This window comes from Actinia tenebrosa, unplaced genomic scaffold (assembly GCF_029948245.1).
Source record: "Actinia tenebrosa isolate PJP-AT-01 unplaced genomic scaffold, QUT_ActTen_1.0 PGA_scaffold14__42_contigs__length_11649687, whole genome shotgun sequence".
NCBI lineage: Eukaryota > Metazoa > Cnidaria > Anthozoa > Actiniaria > Actiniidae > Actinia > Actinia tenebrosa.
In genome coordinates this window covers 9,916,282-9,942,399 of record NW_028292574.1, presented here as the reverse complement: position 1 = coordinate 9,942,399, position 26,118 = coordinate 9,916,282, and the positions used below count along the sequence as shown (strand labels likewise).

The 26,118-nt window shown below is 36.7% G+C and overlaps 3 protein-coding genes and 1 pseudogene across 12 annotated transcripts in view; 1 reads left to right on the top strand and 3 right to left on the bottom strand.

The window, feature by feature from the left end:
• Positions 1-131: 131 nt before the first annotated feature.
• On the bottom strand, positions 132-9,219 carry LOC116287526 (uncharacterized). Its single transcript, XM_089029705.1, has 2 exons — positions 8,921-9,219; positions 132-5,920 (listed from the first exon to the last, which is right to left on the bottom strand). Exon 2 carries the CDS (start codon positions 5,506-5,508, stop codon positions 1,861-1,863), a length of 3,648 nt encoding a protein of 1,215 aa, XP_088885831.1. The 5' UTR covers positions 5,509-5,920; positions 8,921-9,219; the 3' UTR covers positions 132-1,860.
• Positions 9,220-11,948: 2,729 nt separating this feature from the next.
• On the top strand, positions 11,949-14,550 carry LOC148911477 (uncharacterized). Its single transcript, XM_089029390.1, has 3 exons — positions 11,949-12,067; positions 13,429-13,591; positions 14,108-14,550. The coding sequence occupies exons 1-3, from the start codon at positions 11,949-11,951 to the stop codon at positions 14,288-14,290; spliced, it is 465 nt and encodes a 154-aa protein (XP_088885516.1). The 3' UTR covers positions 14,291-14,550.
• Positions 14,551-14,568: 18 nt separating this feature from the next.
• Positions 14,569-19,243, bottom strand: LOC116287523 (uncharacterized; annotated as a pseudogene).
• Positions 19,244-19,318: 75 nt separating this feature from the next.
• The window catches only part of LOC116287525 (uncharacterized), a 126,781-nt gene continuing 119,981 nt past the window's right edge, over positions 19,319-26,118 (bottom strand). For all 10 annotated transcript variants that reach the window (XM_089029716.1, XM_089029709.1, XM_089029711.1 and 7 more), the window contains 3 exons: positions 25,890-26,109; positions 25,223-25,377; positions 19,319-21,327 (listed from right to left, as the gene is read on the bottom strand). In XM_089029716.1, coding sequence (XP_088885842.1) covers positions 19,319-21,327; positions 25,223-25,377; positions 25,890-26,109 — 2,384 coding nt within the window. The remainder of the gene's footprint in view (positions 21,328-25,222; positions 25,378-25,889; positions 26,110-26,118) is intronic.

Sequence of the window (26,118 nt, the reverse complement as noted above, 5' to 3'; positions counted from 1 at the left end):
GCTGTTTGTAAGTCACATGACATCGATGTGGTGTTGAAGGAGTTTTGTCTTGGTGGAACACAAAGGAAGACAATCTATTATATTTTTGTTAAATATTTAATAATAGATAAAATGAAGAACCAAACTAACACTTCAAGGTAATTCAATAACTAACTAGTTTAATAATAAAGTCAAAATAACAAAAACAAACTCAAAGCCATGATATGAGCAACGCAATTATTTTTATCACTATTTATTTTCTACAACTTTTTATACGAAGCATTGGCTTGTAAAACCTAACGAATATAAAGTGTGAATATTATATTTTTGTATATTTTTGTTTCGAAATAAAACCAACAGAGGGGCTTACCGGCAGACATGTTGTAACGAACAGCAATAAGAATGTTCTTCTTTGGGAAATCAAATCTCTTGTCAGATAAAGACATTGTATTGTTCCTATCCTACAACATGGCTGTCGTAAAACCCCTCTATATCTAAAGAAAAAACTTGTTTGTATTTTATTCTACGAGTTATACGGTCAGTTGACCTCACTTTTCTAAAGTTGAAGAAAGACCTGTAACCTCCTTAAAGTGAAAAGGATTATGGGGCTGAATGGGGGACGTAAGATTGCGGAGCTTTTCGATATATTCCCCACATTTACTCCCACAATCCTATGCACGACTAGGTAGTTACAAGTCTTTCAGCTTCTTTCTTTGAACTTTGGGTGTTAAAGTTACTTAGCTAGCGCTACAATGTAGTTATTGGAAAGTTATTAGCATTCTTGGATAGAAGAATGGAACTTAGGGACTTCATCAAACTGACCACAGTGTTACCCTCCACCCAAACAGTCAACCCCTGCATCCTTCCCTAGATTAGAAAAAATATTAGTTAAAATAATACAGTAAAACTGACTAATGTCTTAGCAATATACCATGAACTAGATCAGGTACTCTTCATCTCATTCCTTCACAGTCACATGTCCGATTCAATATTGGTTATATGAAGGTAGGGCGACCCATGATCAATCTAATTCTCGTTATCAGGGTCGGCGCCCTAGACTACGTGCTGTATATCGCTAAATATTATATATATACAGAAGCTACGATATTGATACATGACCGTAGGGTAACACCATCAATAGAGTTAATTCTCGTTATCAAGGTCGGTGCCCTAGACTACGTGCTGTATTTGGCAATAGTTAATATTAACTATGATATGGTTAAATATTTCATATATATTCAAAAGCAACAATATTGGTTACATGACTGGAGGGTGACACCATAGAGTTAGCTCTATGGCGTCACCCTAGCTAGTTCTTGTTATCAAGGTAAGTGTCCTAGACTACGTGCTATTAATAGCTCTAACTTAACACACTAAATATTTCATATATACAGTAGCAAAACCCTTTTAGCTTCGAGGTACTGACATGATGACAACACGGAAACTAAGAAAAAAATACTAATGCAAGAATCTTGAACATTATATTTTCTTTGCCTTACTGACCTCGCTTTCCGTTCTTGATCTACGCCCCTCCCAACTAAAACAGGTTTTGCACTAAAGTGAATACATACTGTTAGTCCTTTGAATCTTTAAACTTGATAATTGTTTTAATTTAATCACTGTTCATGGAAATAATGTCCACAGGAAAATTACCTTAAAAAAATGTTTCAGTCTCATCTCTAGGGTCGGTCCACTGATAGAACGAAGCTTGGGATTGGATAAAATAACAAAAACAAAGAAAGCATGGATTATGGTGAACAATGTGTATTGTCCTACATGTGAGCTGCATTCTTTGTTTTATCTCACCATTCATTGTTTGTTCATCCACTCCCAGGCTTCGTTCTGCCCGTTGTGGATTACCCCATCTTTACTGTGCTAATCTTAGAACTGAATCGTCACATCATCGCCCATCAAAAAGAAAGGAGCCCAGTATTTTGGTTCACTGTATTCTGGCATTCTTCTCATGTCATTCATCGTCAGATTCAGGCTTGTACTTGCGCTCTTGCCGTCCTTCAGATACTTGTAAAACGCTTCCATAAACATCAAAGTAGCCTTGTCATCGATGGCCCACAAGGAACCCACCACAGCACGAGCACCTGACGCGAGAAAGGCTCGACACATGCCAACTACTCCTTCAGCTTTGATCTCACCACGTCCACTGTGACAGCAGCTTAACACAACTAACTGTGCACGTACTTGAGCCTGCTGTACATCAGCCATGGTGAGCATGTAATCTTCTTCATCTGGGATCTTTGTTGTTCTTATCTCAGGAGAAGGAGCAAGTACGATGGTGGCCTTTTCCAGGCTACCGTGTGCAGCAATGTGAACAACAGACGCTCCTTCTCGTAGTCTCTTTATGACAACGGGTTTCGTAGCGTTAGCTGACAATAGCGGCTGAACTCCAAGCATGTTAGCTATTTCATCTGCCTCTTCTATTACACCATCTAAAAATTCAAATACTTTTTTAGCTCCATTAAACATGACTGGATCAACGACGGCAGCGCCAATGATCAGTGCTTCTTTTCTGGAGTGATGTTCCACTGTGTATTCTTGGAGAAGCTTTAAAGATGCCATCGAAGGAGCCATTCTAATCCTCATTGTTTCACACAAATACTGTCCCGTGTCTGGGTCCAGTAGGGCAGCAAATGGTAATTTGCACAAGGGACCTTCAGGAATAATGACCATTTCGTCTTGTTTAATGAAACACTCGATATTGGTTATTAACTTTTGGTACAATATTTCCAGGCCATTAGTCAGGTTGCTCTTATCGCTGTTTTCTGATGGGTTTCCTCTGCATTCACAAATAGAGCGGCATCGTTCTGATAACCTTTTTTCTCTCTGTTGAATCAACAGTTGCGTTAATTCATCTTCTTTTATTTCAGCATTGTTCTCTTCAAAGTATTGCATGACGTCTAATGATCTGTCCTCACAGTGGATTACTTGACGCACTTTCATATCGTCAAATGTTTTATCAACAAGCTCGTCTAGGCATGAGTCACAGTACTCAAAATGCTGGACTGAAAATCCAAGCTCGTTTCCTGCCTCTACTACAAACGTGTACAACTTATCAAAACACGTTGAAAAAAATAGAAGAGTGTAGTTACGCTTGAAGACAAGAGACTGGACATCGGCCTTCTGTATAACCTCATCAGCAGTCTGTTCTTTCTTCATTCCATAGCTTGAAACAAGGAGATCTTTCAGGGCTTTTGCACGATAGTGGTCAGACAATAGCAGAGCTTCTTCTTTCTTATTTGTTTCAATAAGAACCTTCAGAAGCAGCTTGAAAGTCTCTTTGTATTTATCAACGAAAGCTATTTTAAATCGATCGTTTTGCTTAAGACCAACAAATATTAATTCATAGAACCTTAACGATTCTTTCAATGACTTCTCTGCGTTCTCAAATTGTTTAAGTTTGTAATAAACTATTCCTAGGTTAAAATGGGACATTGCCTGATTGGGCTTTGAGCCCTCTTTGCGTGCAACATCCAGTGCTTCTTGTTGATACTGTATACCCTTATCGTAGTGCTCAAGTAACAAATGCAACTCTGAGATGCAATGCTTACATGTCCATAAAAGCCCACGATATTCAGCTTTATTGACACTCTTCTTTTCGATCTCAATACAAGTCTCAAGACATGAAATAGCTTCCTCGTATTTGTTTATTGCTTTATAATACATGTAGCCATTAAACGAATGGAAAAAACTCAAGCCTTTTTTCTGAACAAAATCTAGAAACTTCTGCCGATACGCAGCTTCTCGTAATAAATCATCGTTTACAGATATGCCAACTATTTCACCAATCTTGTAAAGATTCATTCGAAAATAAATAACGTATTCGCTGTCCTCTAGTTCCCTCGCTATTATCTTGCCTTCCAAAAAGAAGGTGTAACCATCATCGAATTCTCCTTTCTCCGTGTGAGCCTGCCCTAACATCATGTACGTTTTCATCTCAGCAACTTTATCACCAGATTCTTGTGCGATGGCAAGACATTTTTTACAGTATAATATAGCATCATCAAATTCTTCTTTCATCAGGTGGGCATTCCTTAACATCATGTACGCATTCATCTCAGCCACTTTATCACCAGATTCTTTTGCGATGGCTAGACATTTTCTACTGTATAATATAGCATCATCATATTCTCTTTTGTGAAAGTGAGCATTTTGCAACGTCTCGTAGGCATTCATCTCAACCACTTTATCACCAGATTCTTTTGCGATGGCAAGACATTTTTTACTGTATAATATAACATCATCGAATTCCTCTTTCTTCAAGTGAGCCTCCCATAACGTCATGTACCCATTTTTCTCAGCTTCTTTATCACAGGATTCTTTTGCGATGTCAATACGTTTTCTACTATATAAAATAGCATCATCATATTCTTCTTTTTTCAAGTAGGCATCCCCTAACGTCTTGTACGCATTCATCTCAGCCACTTTATGACCAGATTCTTGGGCGATGGCAAGAAAGTTTTTGCTGTATGATATAGCATCATCGTATTTTTCTTTATTCAAGTGGGCATCCCCTAACGTCATGTACGCCTGCATCTCATAGCATTTATCACTAGATTCTTGTGCGATGACAAGACATTTTTTACTGTATGATATAGCATCATCATATTCTTCTTTTTTCAAGTGAGCAACCCCTAACATCATGTACGCTTTCATCTCAGCCCCTTTATCACAAGATTGTTGAGCGATGGCAAGACATTTCTTACTGTATGATATAGCATCATCACATTCATCTTTCTTCAAGTGGACTTCCCCTAGCGTCTTGTACGCAGTCATCTCTGCCACTTTATCACAAGATTGTTGAGCGATTGCAAGACATTTTTTACTGTATGATATAGCATCATCACATTCATCTTTCTTCAAGTGGGCATTCCCTAACATCATGTACGCATCCATCTCAGCCCCTTTATCACAAGATTGTTGAGCGATTGCAAGACATTTTTTACTGTATAATATAGCATCATCATATTCTTCTTTCTTCAAGTGGGCATTCCCTAACGTCTTGTACGCATCCATCTCAGCCACTTTATGACCAGATTCTTGTGCGATGGCAAGACGTATTTTACTGTTTGATATAGCAGCATCATATTCTTCTTTCTTCAAGTGGGCATTCCCTAACATCATGTACGCATCCATCTCAGCCACTTTATGACCAGATTCTTGTGCGATGGCAAGACGTATTTTACTGTTTGATATAGCAGCATCATATTCTTCTTTCTTCAAGTGGGCATTCCCTGACATTATGTGCACGGTCATGTCATTTTCACATTCCGCTCCTGTGTTCTTCATGAAATGAATTATGATGTCGTCATCTAGCGTAGTTAAAGCAGAAATACCATATTGAAATAGTTTTGAATCATTGTGTTCCTGGGCTACTGCTAAGCATTCTCTGTACAGACAGACACGTTTTTCTGCAGGCAGACCAAGTTCCAAGTGCGTTGCAGAAGCAGCCGTAATCCATGCTAGTGCTCTTTTTCTCTCCCTAATATTGCTGTCTCTACTCGCGGTGTCACTCATCGTTTATCCTGTTTTGCAGTTCAGCAGCTTGCCTTAGTTTGAATACATCAATGATTACCACAGAGCTGTAAATAGCAAGTACTACCTTGAATATATATCCTCAATGAGCCGGCAATGTCATTCAAAGCTTGTAGTTATTCCATCAAGTTTGAGTCATGGGTTACGGTTGTATCTTTAATTGCGAAAAATATACTTTGGTCGCGAAGCTGTAGTTGCGTCTGTACGTCACATTTGGACTACCTTCTAATTTGGACTGAAATTGGATATTTGGTTTGCTTAGTTGTTTGGTTTACTGCAAGGTCAAACGATTGGTTTTAATTGTCTTACTCATCCTTCACCAACGGTAACATCATGTCGTACCGAAGACAAAGGGGATCCTCTTCAAAATCCAGACTCAAACGTCTAAAAGAATCTAGAAAGAAAGAAAAATAGGCGCATATTATAGGGATAGTGATTTTGAACATGTCCGGCTCTTTCATAGGTGATCTTAGTGATTTTGGGCAACTTATGCTTTGAATTTATCCAAGAATTGTATAATATTTTGAGAAAGTAATTTATCAAGTACTTGAAAGAGTGTTTTATCCTTTATATAAACACCTCGAAGTTGGTTAAAAAAATTGGGCTACACCTCGTTTTTTTCAACACACGGTGTTTGGAAATCGGATGACACTTCTTTTCGCGCTTGATGTATTACTTATTGTCATATCGCACTGATGCAACGCTTGCAAGACCAGCAAAGCGTTAGAAATCGAAAGTCAATCAAAATTCACACAAAGATCGATAATGATATATATCTATTATATAGTTTATGGTAAGCGGGCGCTGATTGGTCAAAACTTTTGCTTTATCTGTGAACGGAGCATAGTGCTGACGCCATCCGGATCCGCGATCTCGAAGTGCTTCAACCGTCTTTCTTTCTTTAGCTAATAAAAAACAAAAAGAACGTTGACCAAACGACAGCCAAAGCTTCTTACACTTCATGGTCTTGGTCTACGCTTGGACTTTCATTTTGAAGGGGGTTCCCCGTTCCCAAAAACAATACGTCATTAACCAGTGAAACGATAGTGCACATGCTCAAGGCGTGTCTTATAGAGCAATCTCGTACACAGAGCCTGCGTTTCTTCTTCTTGCCTATTTCCTTGATTCTTTTGATATAAATACATCCAAAAATACTGAGTTCGTCAGCGGGCATGTTCTAACATAGATTCCTAGATATCGTCCCACATTCAACAGCAATATTTCAAATTATTATTCGTAATATAAATATGGTTTCGATTCATAGAACTTCGAGAAGCTTTCGAGAGCTAAATCCAAGAAAGTAACTTCGTGTTACCATCGTAAGCAAATGACCTAAGAAGACTGATAATCGCAGCAGACGGTTATCTTGATAGACGCAAACAATTATGTATAAAATAAGCGATAAAGATTCAGGTTGAATTGAAGTTTAATATTCTTTTTGAAAATGTGGCTGACATATTTAATCTGCTTTTTGTATGTGTTTAATATCTGAAGCTGGCCTTGAGTACAAAATTTGAATGGTCGCGGAGGAACTGAGCAATATAAGTCGGAGTATCTTTTCCTCAGAGGTTATAGGATTCGGACAGTTACCACACAATGAACCCAAAAGCCTAATAAATATTATCCAAAACGTGATTACTTCGCAAGGATAATTCATTTCAAGTATTACAAATAGCAACCTTTCTTGAACTCTGGACTAGATAAGCAGGAATTATGAAAAATATAACTTACCTTGAGTTTTCACTAGCTAAAACACAAAAGAAATGTTGACCAAACGAGAGCTAAAGTATTTGTTATCTTTCGCTTTTCGACTTTCATTTGGACGTCATAAACGAGTGAAACGATATGCGCATGCTCAATCTGTGTCTTATAGAAAGGCTTAACTTAATATATATTTTTTAATTCATTCATATTGTTTTCCAATATTAAAGCCTATTAATTAATATTATTAAGAGAGTTATCACTTGAAATGTTTTGAAGGTGTTTCCAGACGCATATTGCGGTATACATCAGAAAAAAAACATTTAAGTGTGAACCTCGGAGACACAGCTCGAATGTTTATTAAAATTGGAGTAAAGTGCAGATTACGGCTACATTTACAAAGCTGTCGAGAATCTCTTTAGAAACGAATATCAAGATGGATGTTTACAGTAAAAAACAGAGCAATCTCAAATAAAGTAATTGATACATTTTATTCTAAAACTGTTATCGTCTTAAAAATGATAACTTTAATATTAATTAAGTCTCATATGATGTATTTCACTTTGCAGTTTCCATTCAGTACATGAAACTACTCAAGAGATTTAAATAAGGCATTGTATTTGTGTGAGTTGAGATACTCTTCATTGGTAGCTAGAAGAAGGTATCTCGATAGCCTCGAACATAATTTCTAGTCTGTATAAAATAAACGATAAAGATTCAGGTTGAATTGGTGTTTCATATTCTTTTTCAAAATGTGGCTGACATATTCAATCGGCTTTTTGTATGTGTTTAATATCTGAAGCTGGCCAGCGGTACATAAATTTGAATGGTCGTGGAGGAACTGAGCAATATAAGCTGGAGTATCTTTTCCTCAGAGGTTATAGGATTCGGACAGTTACCACAAACGGGTTCCCCGTTTCCATTGTGCGTCGCAAAAGCAATACGCTATAAACAGTTGAAACGATTTGCGCATGCTCAATCTGTGTCTTACAGCAGGCTAAATATATATATTTTTAATTCATTCATATTTTTCTCCAGAAATTAGAATTTTTCTAATATCAAAGCCTAAGAACTAATATTATCAATAGAGGTTATTTTATATGTTTTTCGGACATTTCTGGTTATCTAAAAGTAAAATTAAGAGAAATTATCTTGGTGGTACTCGTTGATATAAACAAAATTTGGCGTCCTTTCACTTCATGTCAGTCGGAAGCAATAAAAACGTTTTCCAACTTTTTTTTGCATCACCAGAAATAACATATTCTTTTCTAATTTAACCTAAACTTACCAATGAATTAAATGTTGTTTAATGCCAATAGTAACGTTCCCGAGAAGCTACACAAGTCTTTATCCTCTCTCTCACTACTAACTTTTTACTGCTACAACTTCAGTTTACTGCATTTGCAGCTGCATATTCAAGTTACTTGACTATATACTGCAAGGATCAGCTCAATTTGATAAACTTTTTACTCGTATGAGAGTAAAAAGAAATGACAAATGACAAATGACAAATGACAAAAAAACACAATGAACCCAGAAACCCAATAAATATTATCCAGAACTTACATATTTCGTCATTCTTGATTCCTTCGTAAGGATGTTTCAGATCAAGTATTCTTAAACGCAAACTTTCTCGAACGCTCAAAACTAAGCAGGAATTAATAAATATATCTGTGAGCTTTCCCAAACTTACCTTGAGTTGTCACTAGCTAATAAAAGACAAAACAAATGTTGACCAAACGACAGCTAAAGCTTCTTACATCTTCATATCTTGGTGTTCGCGTCGACTTTGATTTTGGAGGGTGTTCCCCGTCCCCTACTGTGTCGACAAAAACATGACGTCATTAACAGGTGAAACGATAGTGCGCATGCCCAAGGCGTGTGTCTTATAGACCAATCTCGAACCCAGAGCCTGCGTTTTTTCTTGCCTGTGCTCTGGCTATTTTTAAAAAGGTTGAATACTGAATGATGAATAGTGCATACTGAATAGTGCATTCCAAGAGCGAAGGGCATTGATTATCGTAAGGACATTGTCTAAAATAGGATTAATAATAATTATTTATTCAGTTTTAGTGTATTCCATCTCAAACAATATGTTAACTACAGGCAGAGAGTTATAAATTGCTGCATATTTACTTTTTATTTCAAATTGACAAGACCCACAATGCTTTTTGGTCCTGGAATGCACTATTCAGCATTCAACCTTTTTTATAATAGCTGTAGACAGGCTAATAATGAATAATAATATATCAGTAATTTATTCATCTTTTTCTCCAGAAATTAGAATTTCTCCAATATGAAAGCCTAAGAACTAATACTATTAAGAGAGTTATCACTTGATATGTTTTGAAAGTGTTTCCAGACGCCTATTGCGGTGTACATCGTAGTGTCAAAGTCTTTAATTGTATCATTTAAATAAGCCACTCTACTAATAATGCCAGTATATCTGCTTGTGCAGAGACCACACTGTTGACTGTTGTCGTTTATTTGTGGAATGAGAGATAAGGTCAGTAAAACAATTATCATCTCACGAAACCCTGTTTAGTGAGTAGGGGTAGGGTTACCCTTTACCAACCAACTCTGGATGTGAAATTCTGGTTTTTATCCTAAAATATACCTATACTAAAAAGAAAGTTAAACCTTCAGTAATGAATGTATCGTCTGTTTTCATAATATGCTATTCAACGTATTTGTGAATAGGAATAGTCTCTACAGATACCCAATGTCGAGTATTTAATTAACAGATTACAGATCTCTGAGAGGGAGGGGTGAGGGTATTTAACAGTCCCACAAACGAAATCATTAAAGTGGGTATCAGTTCAGTTTGGACCGGATGACCTTGTCTCTTACAAAATATTTATAAAAAGTCGATGGTTCATCTATCGACTCATTTCGTCTAATTCGTTAAAATACGAAATATTCACGACTTGGTATTCTCGACCGCTGATTGGTTAAGAAAGTATTCTATTGTTACTTACCGTGTTACTTTGGAGGGAAACGATGACAATCGTCGTAGTAAATACACAAATATATATATATATATATATATATATATTTTATATTTCTTTAAATACTTTATTAAAACAAATACGTGTCACTTTACAATATACAGATATACATATAAAGCTACACATAACATTTTCTGTCTCTTTTCCTTATATTTCTTATACACGTTGGTAATTTTTTTCATTATTATAATTTTTTTTTAAATTAATTTTTTTTATTTTATTTTTTTGTTACCGACCTCCTCCACTACTATTTATATGACATTTGAATGTTTTTAAAGAAAAAAAGAGAGAGAGAGAGAAAAAAAGAAAGTGACACTTTCTATTAAATTTAGATTGTTCTTCTAATTATTGTTGTCGTATATAATAGACAATACAAACAAACAAACAAAACAACAACAAAAAGAATATCTATTATTATTTTTGCACTGTATACACAGATATATGGTCTCTTGTGTGATCGCAGGATATTCCTTCTTGACACGCATGAATGTTCATTGTATGAATTAGCATATCGTCAAGTAGCTCGTGGAAAACGCTATGAAGGATTAGAAAAACAAACTAAGATGCACCCAACTTGACGGGTCTTTTAAAAAATGTTAGAAGCAATCAATAAAACCCATGTTTTACGCATAGAATTTGTACATCCTATATTAAATTATTACGGGATTTAAAAAAAAAAAATCTAACCGTTTCGAAGAAATTCTAAAATAAACAAAGAGTCCGAATTTTGGTCATAATTTTGCAAGAAAAACTCTAAGTAAAAAATTATTACTCAGCTACTAATACATTATTTCCAACTAAACGTTTACATTTCATAACTATGAAGTCGATGGACGTTTCTGTGTACTTTGAAACTACGTTACTTGGTTCCACATATTTTATTGGTATTGTGTATGAAAACTGAGCAAAATCGAGGTTATAAAATGTTCACATTATATGTTTTCTCAAAATCTGCGCCACAGAATTTTTTAAACTTTGATCTTTTGTAATTCATATATCATGGTTTGTGTAAATCAAGCAATTTTCAAAATAAACAACGAGAGAAACACATAGAATTTGTTTTCTTATTTTAATATTTCCTTATAACTGATTTATTTAATGCTATTTCAAAACAAATTAATTATTATAAACTTCAATCATTGTGTAATATTTGATGAAAGTTTCATGGTAATTAAATAAAAGCAACATAATGAACGAAGCGAGTACACAAGCTTGATGCGGTCGGCTATAAATTGTACCCAAGCACCTTAAATGTTGCATATCAATTCTGAAATACATGTGCGCATGCGCTAGTGATATGAATGCGATCTGTGAAAGATCACAACCATATGGACTCTAGGGATTTCCCCAAACTTTATCTGTAAGTTTTTTTGGGCATATTTTCTTCTGTGCAGAAATTATTTACATATGATTCACATTACATTTGTCCCATGAAAAGTACGACAAATTTGTAGTTGTGGTCGTCGGTGAAGTTGTACTTTTTCTCTTAATGATGTATTTTAATAGTTATTATAAGATTAAGTATTAAGACTTGTTTAATTTCAAGCAAAAACAAAGCGATTCTCAATTCAAGAGTTTATCAGAGCGAATGGCATTGAGACCATTTGGTTAAGGCTACTTTAAAGCACTGATATTATGATTTCCAAGTATTAAGACTTGTTTATTTTTCAGCAAAAACAAAGCGAATCTGAATCCTAGAGTTTATCAGAGCGAATGAACGAAGCTTTACAAGAAAATGAAACGTTAAAACAAGCGGCGGACAGGATAGATAACCTTCAAAGAAAAAATGACGACAGGAAGACGAAAACAAAGGCTAAAGTACAAGCATTGAGGTGGGTAACATTGTTTTGAGTTGTAGTTGTGTTAAATATAGAACTAAAGATGGCTTAGCAGGGCTCGAAATAGCGGCCTGCCAATGGAAAAATGATTGGCCAAATTTCAAGTTTGCCAGGCGAAAACAAGGAAGCACTGCCAAATAAATAATAAAATAGCATGCAAAATTTCCTCGAATGACCTCCAATTACCATTTTACTTTACTATGGCAGGCTAAATAAAAAATGTTTCTATTTCGAGCCCTGCTTAGCTGTAGACGTACACTCCTCTGACACTTTCCTCTCACCTTTGGTTTGATTCGTGTACTCGACATCACCTGTGAGATGAGTTTGTTCGGTCTCTCCGTTGATTCGAGTGTTCTTCTATAGGTTCTCTAGTTTCCTCGCTCCATATATAAAATCTAAAATGCTAAGTTCCACTTGATCTTAAGTTAGCCGTGCCCTGACTTGAGAGACTTCTCTCCTGGTTCTACAGGTTTCTTTCTTTTCTCCTCAAAACCCAACGCACTAAATACTCCAGTTTTGAATTATCCATTGTACAGGGTTAGACTCGATTTCGTATGGAATTATTTTGAATATTCATGTGTTCCAGTCAAGGTCCGTGGAATTTTAAGGTGTTGTGATGTACAGGTTGTGCATTCTTTACTTTACCGTTGGTATTTCTCGATATTTGTTCACAATAATGAGGCTAACCCTGTATAATTGAGTCAGTAATCAATGAACACAGCGTTACTTTACGCGAACGGCCTATTCCAATCGATGTAAAAGCAACTCGCTCGCTAATAATTTCTCCCTTGCAAACTCGGATTCAAATATTGCACTTCCGGTTACGACGACTTTCCGGGTTTCCAACGGAAACAAATAGCAAGCGAGACTTGAAGCAAGTCTTCAACAACGCGACTTGGTGTTAATAACTGATGAATTTATGTTTTTTTGTTCTTTTTCTCAAAAGAAAGCAGTTTGCACGCGACAAGAGAAACCTAGACGAGAAGGTGATGTCACTTGAGAACGCGCTGGGACTGGTTCGACAACGAGCTCTCAAAGAGGAGGAATGCGAAGGAGAGGCTAATGCGAACTCAAAACACTGCAGAAAGAAAAACGGCAATTATTAACCAAATAAGTCAGTGGTAAATATTCAAGATATTATATAGTATTATTTGGGATACCTGTGTTTTTTGAATATTATTAGGGTTGGGAAACCTGTGTAATGAGAGGAACATGTTTTGCTGAAAACTGATCAAAAATAAGTAAAAAGCTCTATCTAGAATGCCCTTGTATTGTAAAACTTTGACTTGTGATACCTGTGTGTGGTTGAATAGTTTTGCTGCGTTCCCAAGCTGTTATTTTGATTGTTCTTTTAGTTTAATGGACAGTGAAGAGGTTATCCGCGAGTACCAGCGCACAAGCCGTGAAAGCGAAGCTCGCTTGGCCATGTTGAACAAAGGAAATGACGAGCTACAGAACAAAGTGAACAAGTTGACTAAAGATAAAATTAGTTTGAGTAGAGAACTGACCAAAACAAGGGTAAAATATGTAGAAATACTGTGTAGAGTAAAGTACGAAAAATACAGATCCCCTAAAATGAATGAATGAATGGTGAAGGAAAACAAAAGGAATTGCCAAAGAACAAGGGAGGAAAGGAAAGAAAGAAGTAAGAGAGGGAGGGAGGGAGGCAGGGAAGAAAGGAAGGAAGGAAGAGAGGGAGGAAGGAAAGGATGGAAGAAAGGAAGGAAGGAAGAAAGAAAAGAAAGGAGGGAGGGAGGGAGGGAGGGGGGGAGTGAGGGAGGGAAGGAAGAAAGGAAGGAAGAGAGGGAGGAAGGAAAGGATGGAAGAAAGGAAGGAAGGAAGAAAGAAAAGGAAGGAAGGAGGGAGAGAGAGAGAGAGAGAGAGAGGGGGGGGGGGGATGAGGGAAGGAAGAAAGAAAGGAAGGAATGCATGTATGCATAAACAAGATACAAAATTTCTTTCTCGAGGTTCAACCTTATTCTTCATAATGTTTACAATGTCATTGCTTATGATCTTTTGGTGTCTTACCTGCAGTCGACCAGTCCATTCAGCAGCACTCAGATCAAGGGTCCAATAGATTCACAAGTCTTGATGAGCGCGTTAACCCGACTGCATCAGAGCGACCCGCGGGACTCGTTCATATCGTCCCCATCACCAGATATCTACTCACCAGAGAACCGCTCACCAGAGAGAACAATGAATATGACGGGCCGTTAAATGACATCAACAGTACACACAGGAAGCCCAAACATTGTAAGTGCTATTATATTACAGTATTTGATGAAGTATATCAGCAAGACCTTATCTATGAAGCTGTTTTGAATAGACTGTTAATGTGTCTTGGTCTTTACTACTGTCGTTTACAACGATATAAGAGTCATTATCACTGGCACAAATACGATACTTGGGCTTCCTGTGCTGTTTGTAAGTCACATGACATCGATCTGATGTTGAAGGAGTTTGTCTTGGTGAACACAAAGGACGACAATCTAATATATTTTTGTTAAATATTTAATAATAGATAAAATGAAGAAATAAACTAACACTTCAAGGTAATTCAATAACTAACTAGTTTAATAATAAAGTCAAAATACCAAAAATACACTCAATGCCTTCGCTATTTATTCTTTCTACAATTTTTTTTATATACGAAGCATTGGCTTGTAAAACCCAACGAATATAAAGTGTGAATATTATATTTTTCTATATTTTTGTTTTGAAATAAAACCAACAGAGGGGCTTAATGGCAAACATATGTTGTAAGGAACAGCAATAAGAGTGTTCTTCTTTTGGAAACGACATGGCTGTCGTAAAACCCCTCTCTATATCTAAAGAAAAAATTTGTTTGTGTTTAATTCTACGAGTAATACGGTCAGTTGACTTCGCTTTTCCAAAGTTTGAAGAACTAAGACTCTTAACCTCCTTGAAGTGAAAAGGATTATGGGGCTGAATGGGGGACGTAAGATGGCGGAGCTTTTCGATATTGTCCCCACAATCTTATGCACGACTAGGTCGCTACCAGCCTTTCTTTGAACTTTGGATGGTCAACTGAAAGTTACTCAGCTACAAATGTAGTTATTGAAGACTTATTTTCTCCTGAAGTCTAACCAGAATCGTTCTTGTCTGGCTTGGGTACGATTAACTCATTGTAATGCAAGGTGAGTTAAAGATTTTATGCACCCAAGCTGGACCACAATCCAGCGATTTTGCCATGCTAAGAAATCGTTCCAACGAACGGAAAGAATTAATATTATAGTTGTATCTATGTACAGATAGAATAGGGCTTGAGGACTTCATCAAACTGGCAACATTGTTACTCTCCACCCAAACAGTGAATCCCTATATTCTCCCCTAGACTAAATTAGATTAGTTCAATGAACCAACTTTTCTTATTAATAGTTAAGATTCCCCCCGACTTGACCTAATTGAGATAAGCATTCAATGCTTGCTAGAAAATTGACTGACGTACATTGTCAAAATCCAATCCTAAATCATTATTCAAACCTTATTAATAATGAAATAATTTTTAAAAAAGTTTAAAACGAGACAGTAAAGCTGACTAATAATGTTCTACCAACATACCATGAGCTAGTTCAGGTACTCTACAACTCACACCTCACACCTTCACAGTCACATGTCATTCAATATTGGTTACATGAAGGTACCCGTCAATACAGTTAACTCTCGTTATCAGGGTCGGTGTCCTAGTCTAGGTGCTTTATGTAGTTCTAACTTAGCGCACACTTTATGTTTTATATATACAGTAGCAAAACCCTTTTAGCTGTGAGGTACTGACATGATGATAACAAGGAAACTAAGAAAATGATACTAAAGCAAGAATCTTGAACATTATATTCTCTTTGCCTCACTGACCTCGTTGTCGTGTTCTTGATCTACGCCCCTCCCAACTAAAACAGGTTTTGCACTAAAGTGAATACATACTGTTAATCCTTTGAATCTTTAAACTTGATAATTGTTATATTTTACTCACTGTTTATGGAAATAATGTCCAAAGGAAACTTTCCTCAAAAAATATCATCTTTACTGTGCTAATCTTTGAACTGGATCGTCACATCATCGCCCATCAAGAAGAAAGGAGCCCAATACTTTGGTTCACTGTATTGTGGCGTTCTTTTCATGTCCTTCATCGTCAGATTTAGGCTGGTACTTGCGTTCTTGCCGTCCTTCAGATACTTGTAAAACTTTTTCATAAACATCAAAGTAGCATCGTCATTGATGGCCCACAGGGAACCCACTACAGCACGAGCACCTGACGCGAGAAAGGCGCGACACATACCAACTACACCTTCAGCTTTAATCTCACCACGTCCACTGTAACAGCAGCTTAACACAACTAACTGTGCACGTACTTGAGTTTGCTGTACATCAGCCATGGTCAGCATGTAATCTTTTTCATCTGGGATCTTTGTTTTTCTTATCTCAGGAGAAGGAGCAAGTACGATTGTGGCCTTTTCCAGGCTACCGTGCGCAGCAATGTGAACAACAGACGCTCCTTCTTGTAGTCTCTTTATGACAACGGGCTTTGTAGCCTTAGTTCCCAATAACGACGTAACTTTAAGTATGAGAGCTATTTCATCTGCCTCTTTTTCTGCGCCTGGTAAGGGGGCAAATTTAAACGGAGCTCTATCCAACATGACTTCACCAACTATGGGATTGCCAATAATTAATGCCTCGTTTCTGGAGTGATGCTTCACTGGATATTCTTGGAGGAACTTTAAAGATGCCATTGAAGGAGCCATTCTAATCCGCATTCTTTCAGACAAATACTGTCCCGTGTCTGGGTCCCGTAGGGCAGCAAATGGTAATCTGTACCAAGGACCTTCAGGAATAATGACCATTTCGTCTTGTTTATTCAAAGATTTGATATTGTTTATTAACTTTTGATACAATATTTCCAGGCCACTGGTCAGTCTGCTCTCATCGCAGTTTTCCGATGGGTTTTCTCTGCATACACAAGTAGAACGGCAATATCGTGATAATCTCTTTTCTCTCTGTTGAATCAACAGCTGCGTTAATTCATCATCTTTTGGATTCTTGTTTTCTTCAGAGTAGTGCATGTTGTCTAATGATCTGTCCTCACAGTGGATTACTTGACGCGGTACTTTCATATCTTCAAATCTTTCATCAACAAGCTTGTCTACACATGTATCACAGTATTTAAAACGTTGGACTGAAAATCCAACTTTTGACAACTCGTCAAAACACGTTGAATAAAACAGAAGAGTGTAATCACTGCTGGAGACAAGAGACTGGACATCGGCGTACTGTAAATCCTCATCAGCAGTTTGTTCTTTCTTCATTCCATAGTTTGAAACAAGGAGATCTTTCAGGGCTTTTGCACGATAGTGGTCAGACAATGACAGAGCTTCTTCTTTCTTATTTCTTTCAATAAGAACCTTTAGAAGCAGCTTGAAAGTCTCTTTGTATTTATCAATGAAAGCTATTTTGAATCGATCGTTTTGCTTAAGACCAACAAATATCAATTCATAGCACGTTAACGATTCTTTGAATGACTTCTCTGCATTCTCAAACTTCTTAAGTTTATAATAGACTTTGCCTAGGCTAAAATGGGTCTTTGCCTGATTGGCCTTTGAGCCCTGTTTGCGTGCGACATCAAGTGCTTCTTGTTGATACTGTATGCCCTTATCGTAGTCCTTAAGTAATACATGCAACTCTGAGATGTTTTGCTTACAAGTCCATAAGAGTTCACGATATTCATCTTCATTGATACTGTTCTTTCCGTGCGCCATAAAATCCTCAAGACATGAAATAGCTTCCTCGTATTTGTAGTTTGCTTTAAGATGCAAGAAGCGAAAAAACGAATGGAAAAGACTTTCATTTTCCTGAACACCATCTAGAAACTCCTTCGGGGGTGATACTAATTCACTATGTCCTTCAGACATGCCAACTATTTCAGAAATTTCGTTAATACGTATTCCAAGATATGAGACTTTGTGGTTGTCCTCTGGTTCCCTCGCAATTGTCTTGGCTTCTGTAAAGAAGGAGTGAGCATCATCGTATTCTTTATTTCTTTGAGTAGGCATTTCCTAACATAGTGTACGCATCCATCTCTCTTTCTTTATCACCAGATTCTTTGGCGATGGCAAGACATTTGTTACCGTATAATATACTATTATCATATTCTCCTTTCTTCAAGTGGTCATTTCCTAACATCATGTACGCGATCATCTCATATTTGTTATTACCAGAATCTTGTGCAATAGCGAGACATTTTGTACTGTGTGATATAGCATCATCATATTCTTCTTTCTCCATGTGTGCTTCCCCTAACGTCTTGTACGCAGCCATCTCAACCTCTTTCTGACCAGATTCTTTGTCTTTGGCAAGAAATTTTTTACTGTATGATATAGCATCATCATATTCTTCCTTCTCCAAGTGGGCATTTCCTAACATCTTGTACGCACTCATCTCAACCACTTTATCACCACATGCTTGTGCGACGGCAAGACATTTATTACTGTATGATATTGCATCATCATATTCTTCTTTCTGCAAGTGGGCATCACCTAACATCATGTACGCATTCATCTCAGCCCCTTTATTACCAGATGCTTGTGCAATGGCAAGACATTTGTTACCGTATAATATACTATTATCATATTCTCCTTTCTTCAAGTGGGCATTTCCTAACATCATGTACGCGATCATCTCATATTTGTTATTACCAGAATCTTGTGCAATAGCGAGACATTTTGTACTGTGTGATATAGCATCATCATATTCTTCTTTCTCCAAGTGGGCATTCCCTAACGTCTTGTACGCACTCATCTCAACCTCTTTCTGACCAGATTTTTTGGCAATGGCAAGAAATGTTTTACTGTATGATATAGCATCATCATATTCTTCTTTCTCCAAGTGGGCATCACCTAACATCTTGTACGCACTCATCTCAACCACTTTATCACCACATGCTTGTGCGACGGCAAGACATTTATTACTGTATGATATAACATCATTATATTCCTTTTTCTCCAAGAAGGCTTTTCCTAACATCATGCACGCAGTCATCTCATGTATTTTATCACCACATGATTGTGCGTTGGCAAGACATTTTTTACTGTATGATATAGCATCATCATATTCTTCTTTCATCAAGTGGGCATTTTCTAACATACTGTACGCATTCATCTCAACCACTCTATCACCACATGCTTGTGCGACGGCAAGACATTTTTTACTGAATGATTTTGCATTATCATATTCTTATTTCCCCAAGTGGGCATTTCCTAACATCTTGTACGCATGCATCTCCACCACTTTATCACCAGATTCTTGTGCGATGGTAAGCAATTCTTCACAGTATAATATAGCATCATCATATTCTTCTTTCTTCATGTGGGCATTCCCTAATGTGCTGTACACATCCATCTCAACCTCTTTATGACCAGATGCTTGTGCGATGGCAAGACATTTTTTACTATATGATATTGCATCATCATATTCTTCTTTCTCCAAGTGTGCATTTCCTAACATACTGTACACGTTCATCTCAGCCACTTTATGACCAGATTCTTGTGCGACGGCAAGACATTTTGTACTATATGATATTGCATCATCATATTCTTCTTTCTCCAAGTGTGCATTTCCTAACATACTGTACGCATTCATCTCAGCCACTTTATGACCAGATTCTTGTGCGATGGTAAGCAATTCTTTACTGTATAATATAGCTTCATCATATTCTTCTTTCTTCATGTGGGCATTCCCTAATGTGCTGTACACATCCATCTCAACCTCTTTATGACCAGATGCTTGTGCGACGGCAAGACATTTATTACTGTATGATATAACATCATTATATTCCTTTTTCTCCAAGTGGGCTTTTCCTAACGTCTTGTACGCAGTCATCTCATGTATTTTATCACCACATGATTGTGCGATGGCAAGATATTTTTTACTGTATGATATTGCATCATCATATTCTTCTTTCTTCAAGTGCGCAACCCGTAACGTATTATACGCATGCATTTCCGCCACCTTATCACCAGATTCTTGTGCGATGGCAAGCAATTCTTTACTGTATAATATAGCTTCATCATATTCTTCTTTCTTCATGTGGGCATTCCCTAATGTGCTGTACACATCCATCTCAACCTCTTTATGACCAGATGCTTGTGCGATGGCAAGACATTTTTTACTGTATGATATTGCATCATCATATTCTTCTTTCTTCAAGTGGGCATTCCCTAAAATCCTGTACGCATCCATCTCAGCCACTATATGACCACATGCTTGTGCGACGGCAAGACATTTTTTACTGTATGATATAACATCATTATATTCCTTTTTCTCCAAGTGGGCTTTTCCTAACATCATGCACGCAGTCATCTCATGTATTTTATCACCACATGATTGTGCGATGGCAAAATATTTTTTACTGTATGATATTGCATCATCATATTCTTCTTTCTTCAAGTGCGCAACCCGTAACGTATTATACGCATGCATTTCCGCCACCTTATCACCAGATTCTTGTGCGATGGCAAGCAATTCTTTACTGTATAATATAGCTTCATCATATTCTTCTTTCTTCATGTGGGCATTCCCTAATGTGCTGTACACATCCATCTCAACCTCTTTATGACCAGATGCTTGTGCGATGGCAAGACATTTTTTAATGTATGATATTGCATCATCATATTCTTCTTTCTTCAAGTGGGCATTCCCTAAAATCCTGTACGCATCCATCTCAGCCACTATATGACCACATGCTTGTGCGATGGCAAGACATTTTTTACTGTATGATATTGCATCATCATATTCTTCTTTCTTCAAGTGCGCAACCCCTAACGTATTTAACGCATGCATTTCCGTCACCTTATCACCAGATTCTTGTGCGATGGCAAGCAATTCTTTACTGTATGATATTGCATCATCATATTCTTCTTTCATCATGTGGGCAGCACCTATCGTCAATATCTTGTAAGTGGTCATGTTATCTCTCATGATGTGGTTATCTAGTGTAGTCAAAGCAGAAGTACAAAGAACAATGAGGTTCGCATCACTGTATTCCTGGGCTACCGCTAAGCATTCTCTGTACAGACAGATACGTTGTTCTGCAGGCAGACCAAGTTCCAAATGCGTTGCAGAAGCAGCCGTAATCCATGCTAGTGATCTTTTTCTCTCCCTAATATTGCTGTCTCTACTCGTGGTGTCACTCGTCGTTTTTCCTGTTTTGCAGTTCAGTAGTTCGTCTTGATTACCACAGAGCTCTGAATAGCAACGAATAGTTTAAATATATATTCTCAATTAGTCTGCAAGTGTCATTCAAAGCTTGTAGTTATTCCATTAAGTTTGAGTCATGGGTTATGGTTGTATCTTTAATTGCAAAAAATAAACTTTGGTCGCCAAGCTGTAGTTGCGTCTGTACGTCACATTTGGACTACATTCTAATTTATTTATTTATTTTATTTATTTATTTATTTATCAGGCTTTAACCACATAAACATTTAGCGGTATGGTCCGTACAACGGAGTATGACTCCAAATAAAGTACGGCCACATTATGATCACATAATAAGTGGAATAATATTACAAATGACGTATGTTATGATGACATATAATAATAGTTGATAGTGTGATAATAATGATAATGACTAATTTGGACTAAAGTTGGATATTTGGTTTGCTTAGTTGTTTAGCTCACTGCAAGGATTGTTTTGATTGTCTTACTGGAAAAAGAGAAAAATGAAATAAACATCTATAAGGATAGTTCGAAATTCTCACACCTCCCCTCGCAGCTCAAAGTCGGCTGTGATTTTGAGCATGTCCCTGTCTTTCAAAGTAGATTTTAGTGATTCTGGGCAACTTATGCTTTGAATTTCTCCAAGAATTGTATAATATTTTGAGAAGTAATTTATGATGTACTTGAAAAAAAGTGCTGTATCCTTTATGCAAACGCCTCGAAGGCGGTTAACAAAATTGGGCTACGGCCTCGTTTTTTCAACACACTTATCGGTGTTTGGAAATCGTATAACACTCTTTTTCGCGATTGATCATGTATTACTGATAGTCATATCGCACCGAGACAACGCTCTTTGATACGACGCTTGAAAGACCAGCCAAGCGTTAGAAATCGAAAGTCAATCAAGATTCACACCAAGATCGACAATGATATATATTTACTTTATCGTTAGGATAGGTTGAAAACTGTGCTTTATTAGTGAACGGAGCACAGTGCTGACGCCATCCGCGTGCGCGAAGTGCTGGGAGCGTCTTTCGCTTTGTGAAAATAAATTCAATAACGAAATGAAATTCGTAACTATATAATAAAACGAATGAGACAGCAGTTTTCGTGCTCCGCTCAGTAATGAAGCACTTAGGAAGCACCTCGCCTACGGCTCGTTCTTCTCCTTACACTTCTTCTTGTTTTAAAGTCGCCTCACGCGTGCTTTATTACTGAATGGACCTCGGAAAAAGCTGTTTTATTTGTTAAAATATAAAACTTGAAAAAGAGAGATTATTCTTAGCGCTGGAAATATAATATGAAATTAACATGACAATAGATATTTCACAATCCTTTTGCATCCTGTCTTTGCACACATTCGTTTGAACGACGTCAAAATTGTGCGTAACCATAGTTAATAGAGTTAACTTGTTCCATCACCAGTCTCTCGCTCGGTCAAATCGAGGCTCGCAATGCATCATAATTGGCATATTAGAAATCAAAAGACCTTGAATAAATTAGATTAGAATAATAAAAAAAATCCTGCATTAGAATATCTAAATACGATTGCCAAAAAAGATTAAACAAATGACCATTAAAGTAAATTCTTCTGCTTCAAAAAGAACTTCAGTCTTGCTAGAAATGAAATATAATTACCATAAAAGTAAATTCAAAGATCAAAGTAAAAAGACAATAACCAATGAAATAAATAATGAGAATATAGACTGGATCAGCGCCCCATAAATGTTGACCAAACAATAGCTAAAGCTTCTTAATATATAGATCTTTCGTAACTTTTATTTTGAAGGCGGTTCCCTGTTCCCCTGCTGCGTCGCAAAAACCATTATCAGGTAAAAAGATATGCGCATGCTCAACATATATACATATTTAAATTCATTTTTATATTTATTTTAATTCAAGTTTCAATAAGCCACTCTAATAATAATGCTGTTGTCGTTTATTTATCCGTCAGATCATATCGTTTATTTGTCGATTAAGAGATAACGTAAAACAATTAATATCAGTCCAAAAATATGAAAGGTACCGACTGATTAGTTTTAACGGACGGCAGTAAAAATTAATTAATTAATTAATTAAGAATAGCGTGAAGCCCGGAGACACAGCTCGGATGTTTATTAAAATTGAAGTAAAATGCAGATTAGCTACATTTACAAAGCTGTCGAGAATCTCTTTAGAAACGAATATCTAGATCGAAGTTGTAGTCTATTGACAGTGAAAAAAAAAGCAATCTTAAATAAAGTAATTGATACTTGTTATCATCTTTAAAATGCGTGTCAAGTGTGACGCGGCTTCACGAATCATTCTTACCAACTCGTTTGGTTTTCAGACAGAGAACTGAAAGAAAAATCGATATTTTAAGCGATATTTTAATTTTAAGAAAACATATTCAATTCGAAGAACAATCATTCTATTGATTGTTGAGCTAACTAACTGAGAATGGACTGAGAATGGTGAAAGTACAACGGATTTACATCTCGAATAATTTTTTTCCGGTCGATGAACTGAGAGGCAAAAGTTAAAAAACAAGACGCTCTTGGAGGGTGAACTGGGCTGCCCAATATGCTGGTATGCAGAAACTTAATCTTACTTTGGAACATAGGTGTATTTTTCTTTCAGAACTTCCAACTTTGTATCTGTGAGCACAATGACTCTATTATACAAATCATTTATAGTTCCTCACTTATAATATTGTAGCATAATACTTATTGGTCTTGGGAAAGTTCAGGAAAACAGACTCGAAGATGCTAATTATTATGTTTTAAAAACACTTTTTCAAATTAAGAATGAAAGCTATGAAAGTCTGTTAAAGTTAGTACGTATGGACACTTTAAAAATCGTAGGTATTATCAGGCATTGATCAGTGTAACGCACGCCCTAGTAAGTACGCCCTAGAGAGTACGTTACTCTAATACGTTAAATTTGAATTATAAGCTGCTCTCAAGTTAGGTTGCGTTAATCTGCTATCAAGTTACTGGTTAGTACGATTACCGGAAATTCAGCGTATCAGGTTCTTGTTTCGAATCTCGACAAAGGAAACCCAATAAAGCACTTACTGATTTTTTTTATTCATGAACACATTTTAAACACAGGAAACCCAATAAAGCACTTATTGATTTTTTTAATTCATGTACAAATTCTAAAGCCGGGTTCCCTGTGGTAACTCGAAAAATGCGTAACTCGAAAATCGTAACTCGATCGAAGAATACCTTATCTCTGACGTGAGCATGACATTGTAACAGTATATGATATATTGTGTACATTAAAAAAAGTTATCTATAGATAATTTAAAACTATTGAAAGAAAATCTTCTCTGATTTACAACTAAAAATATGCGATCCCGGTTTGCTAAAAACACAGGCTGAATTCTTAAATATTTTAAAAGTAAATAAATGGCGAATATTTGGCTACTGTGTACTCCTTTTTATATTTCATTCAACATTAAAATAAATAATCTAAAGATATATTAAAACTAATGAGGGAAAGTCAGTTTTCTGTCCATTGACGAGTTGCTTTGAAATCAAGCTGGAACACTGTGGTGTGGACACGGACGGACGGATGTGCGGTCGGAAGTGACGAAATGAAGCTCATTGGTGTACCAATTTCATCTTAAGTATGGTGTTTAACTCACGTGGGCCTTCGGCGCGCCCGGGAGCTCCGCTAAGTTCTGATCTAAGTCACTGCATGGCTTACTTACGGACTGAACTGGAATTTAGTGGAATATACCAGGAGAAAAACCTCTAAGGAGAGACCTAACAAACCCTACAGGAGTCGTTCGACCTAAGTCCCCAGAAGTGAGAAGCAAGTGACCTACTTTTAAACAACCCTTGATCTAATCACTTGAATTTTCACTCCGGTAGTTGGCTTAGCTTGATTATTATTTTACACTCTTTAATTGTAAAAAATATAATTTCTTGACATTACCTGCTTCTGCAGCACTTATTGGTACACGACGGGCATTTTCTATTTCCTCTTCACATATCTCAACACTAAATTCGACGTCCTGGTCACCAAATAGCGTTTTGACTTCTGTCATGAATATTTTCTCGAGATCTGCTTTCAATTTACCTGACTGGTATCTTCAACGAAAAGAAGAATATACTAGATTTTAATGGATGGCATTTGGTTGTGGTCGGGTTATTCTCTGGGATTCCTTGGGATAGTTTTACTGATTATTCGTGGTAGTTTTACCAATTACTGTTTTTAGACAACGGTTTCCTTTCCTTTCTATTCAATTCCTTTCCATTCTTTTCCTTTCCTTTTCACTCATATCCATTATTCCTTTCCATTCCTATCCATTCCATTCTATTCCTTTCCATTCCTTACTATTCTATTCCTTTTCATTCCAATCCGTGCCATTCCGTTCCTTTTCATTCCATTCCATTCCATTCCTTTCCATTCTTCCCTTTCCATTCCCTTTTACTGTTTCTCTTATTTTTTTCTTTGTCTTCCCTTCCTTCCTTCCATTGTCTTAGTTTCATTTCAGTTTTACTCATATTGCTATGCCAATTAATTATTAGTAAAGAAGAATGAACATATATTCTCTTAGTTGCTATCCTACAGTAATTGCAACTTTTATTTCTTGAAATACCTTGTTAGCAACTCATTCAGAGCTTCATCTGAGGTAGATGTTAGCTGCAAAACAATAGATCCTGCCACAATATATTTTATCACCAGTCCATCTGGTAATGCATCACTTATCATGTTGATCAGAGATTCTGGATCATTTTTGTGGCAGAGGATTATGAAAGCACCTACAGGACCATCTGTCTCCTCTTGCATTATCGACCTCCAAGTGCAATAGACATTGACTGTTATAA

Excerpts from the sequence above, each read along its gene's own strand:
- LOC116287526 (XM_089029705.1), bottom strand. The coding sequence starts at position 5,508 with ATGAGTGACACCGCGAGTAGAGACAGCAATATTAGGGAGAGAAAAAGA.
- LOC148911477 (XM_089029390.1), top strand. The coding sequence starts at position 11,949 with ATGAACGAAGCTTTACAAGAAAATGAAACGTTAAAACAAGCGGCGGAC. Across the intron at positions 12,068-13,428 it reads GCTAAAGTACAAGCATTGAG|TTTAATGGACAGTGAAGAGG; the intron begins GTGGGTAACATT and ends TTGTTCTTTTAG. Across the intron at positions 13,592-14,107 it reads GAGAACTGACCAAAACAAGG|TCGACCAGTCCATTCAGCAG; the intron begins GTAAAATATGTA and ends TCTTACCTGCAG.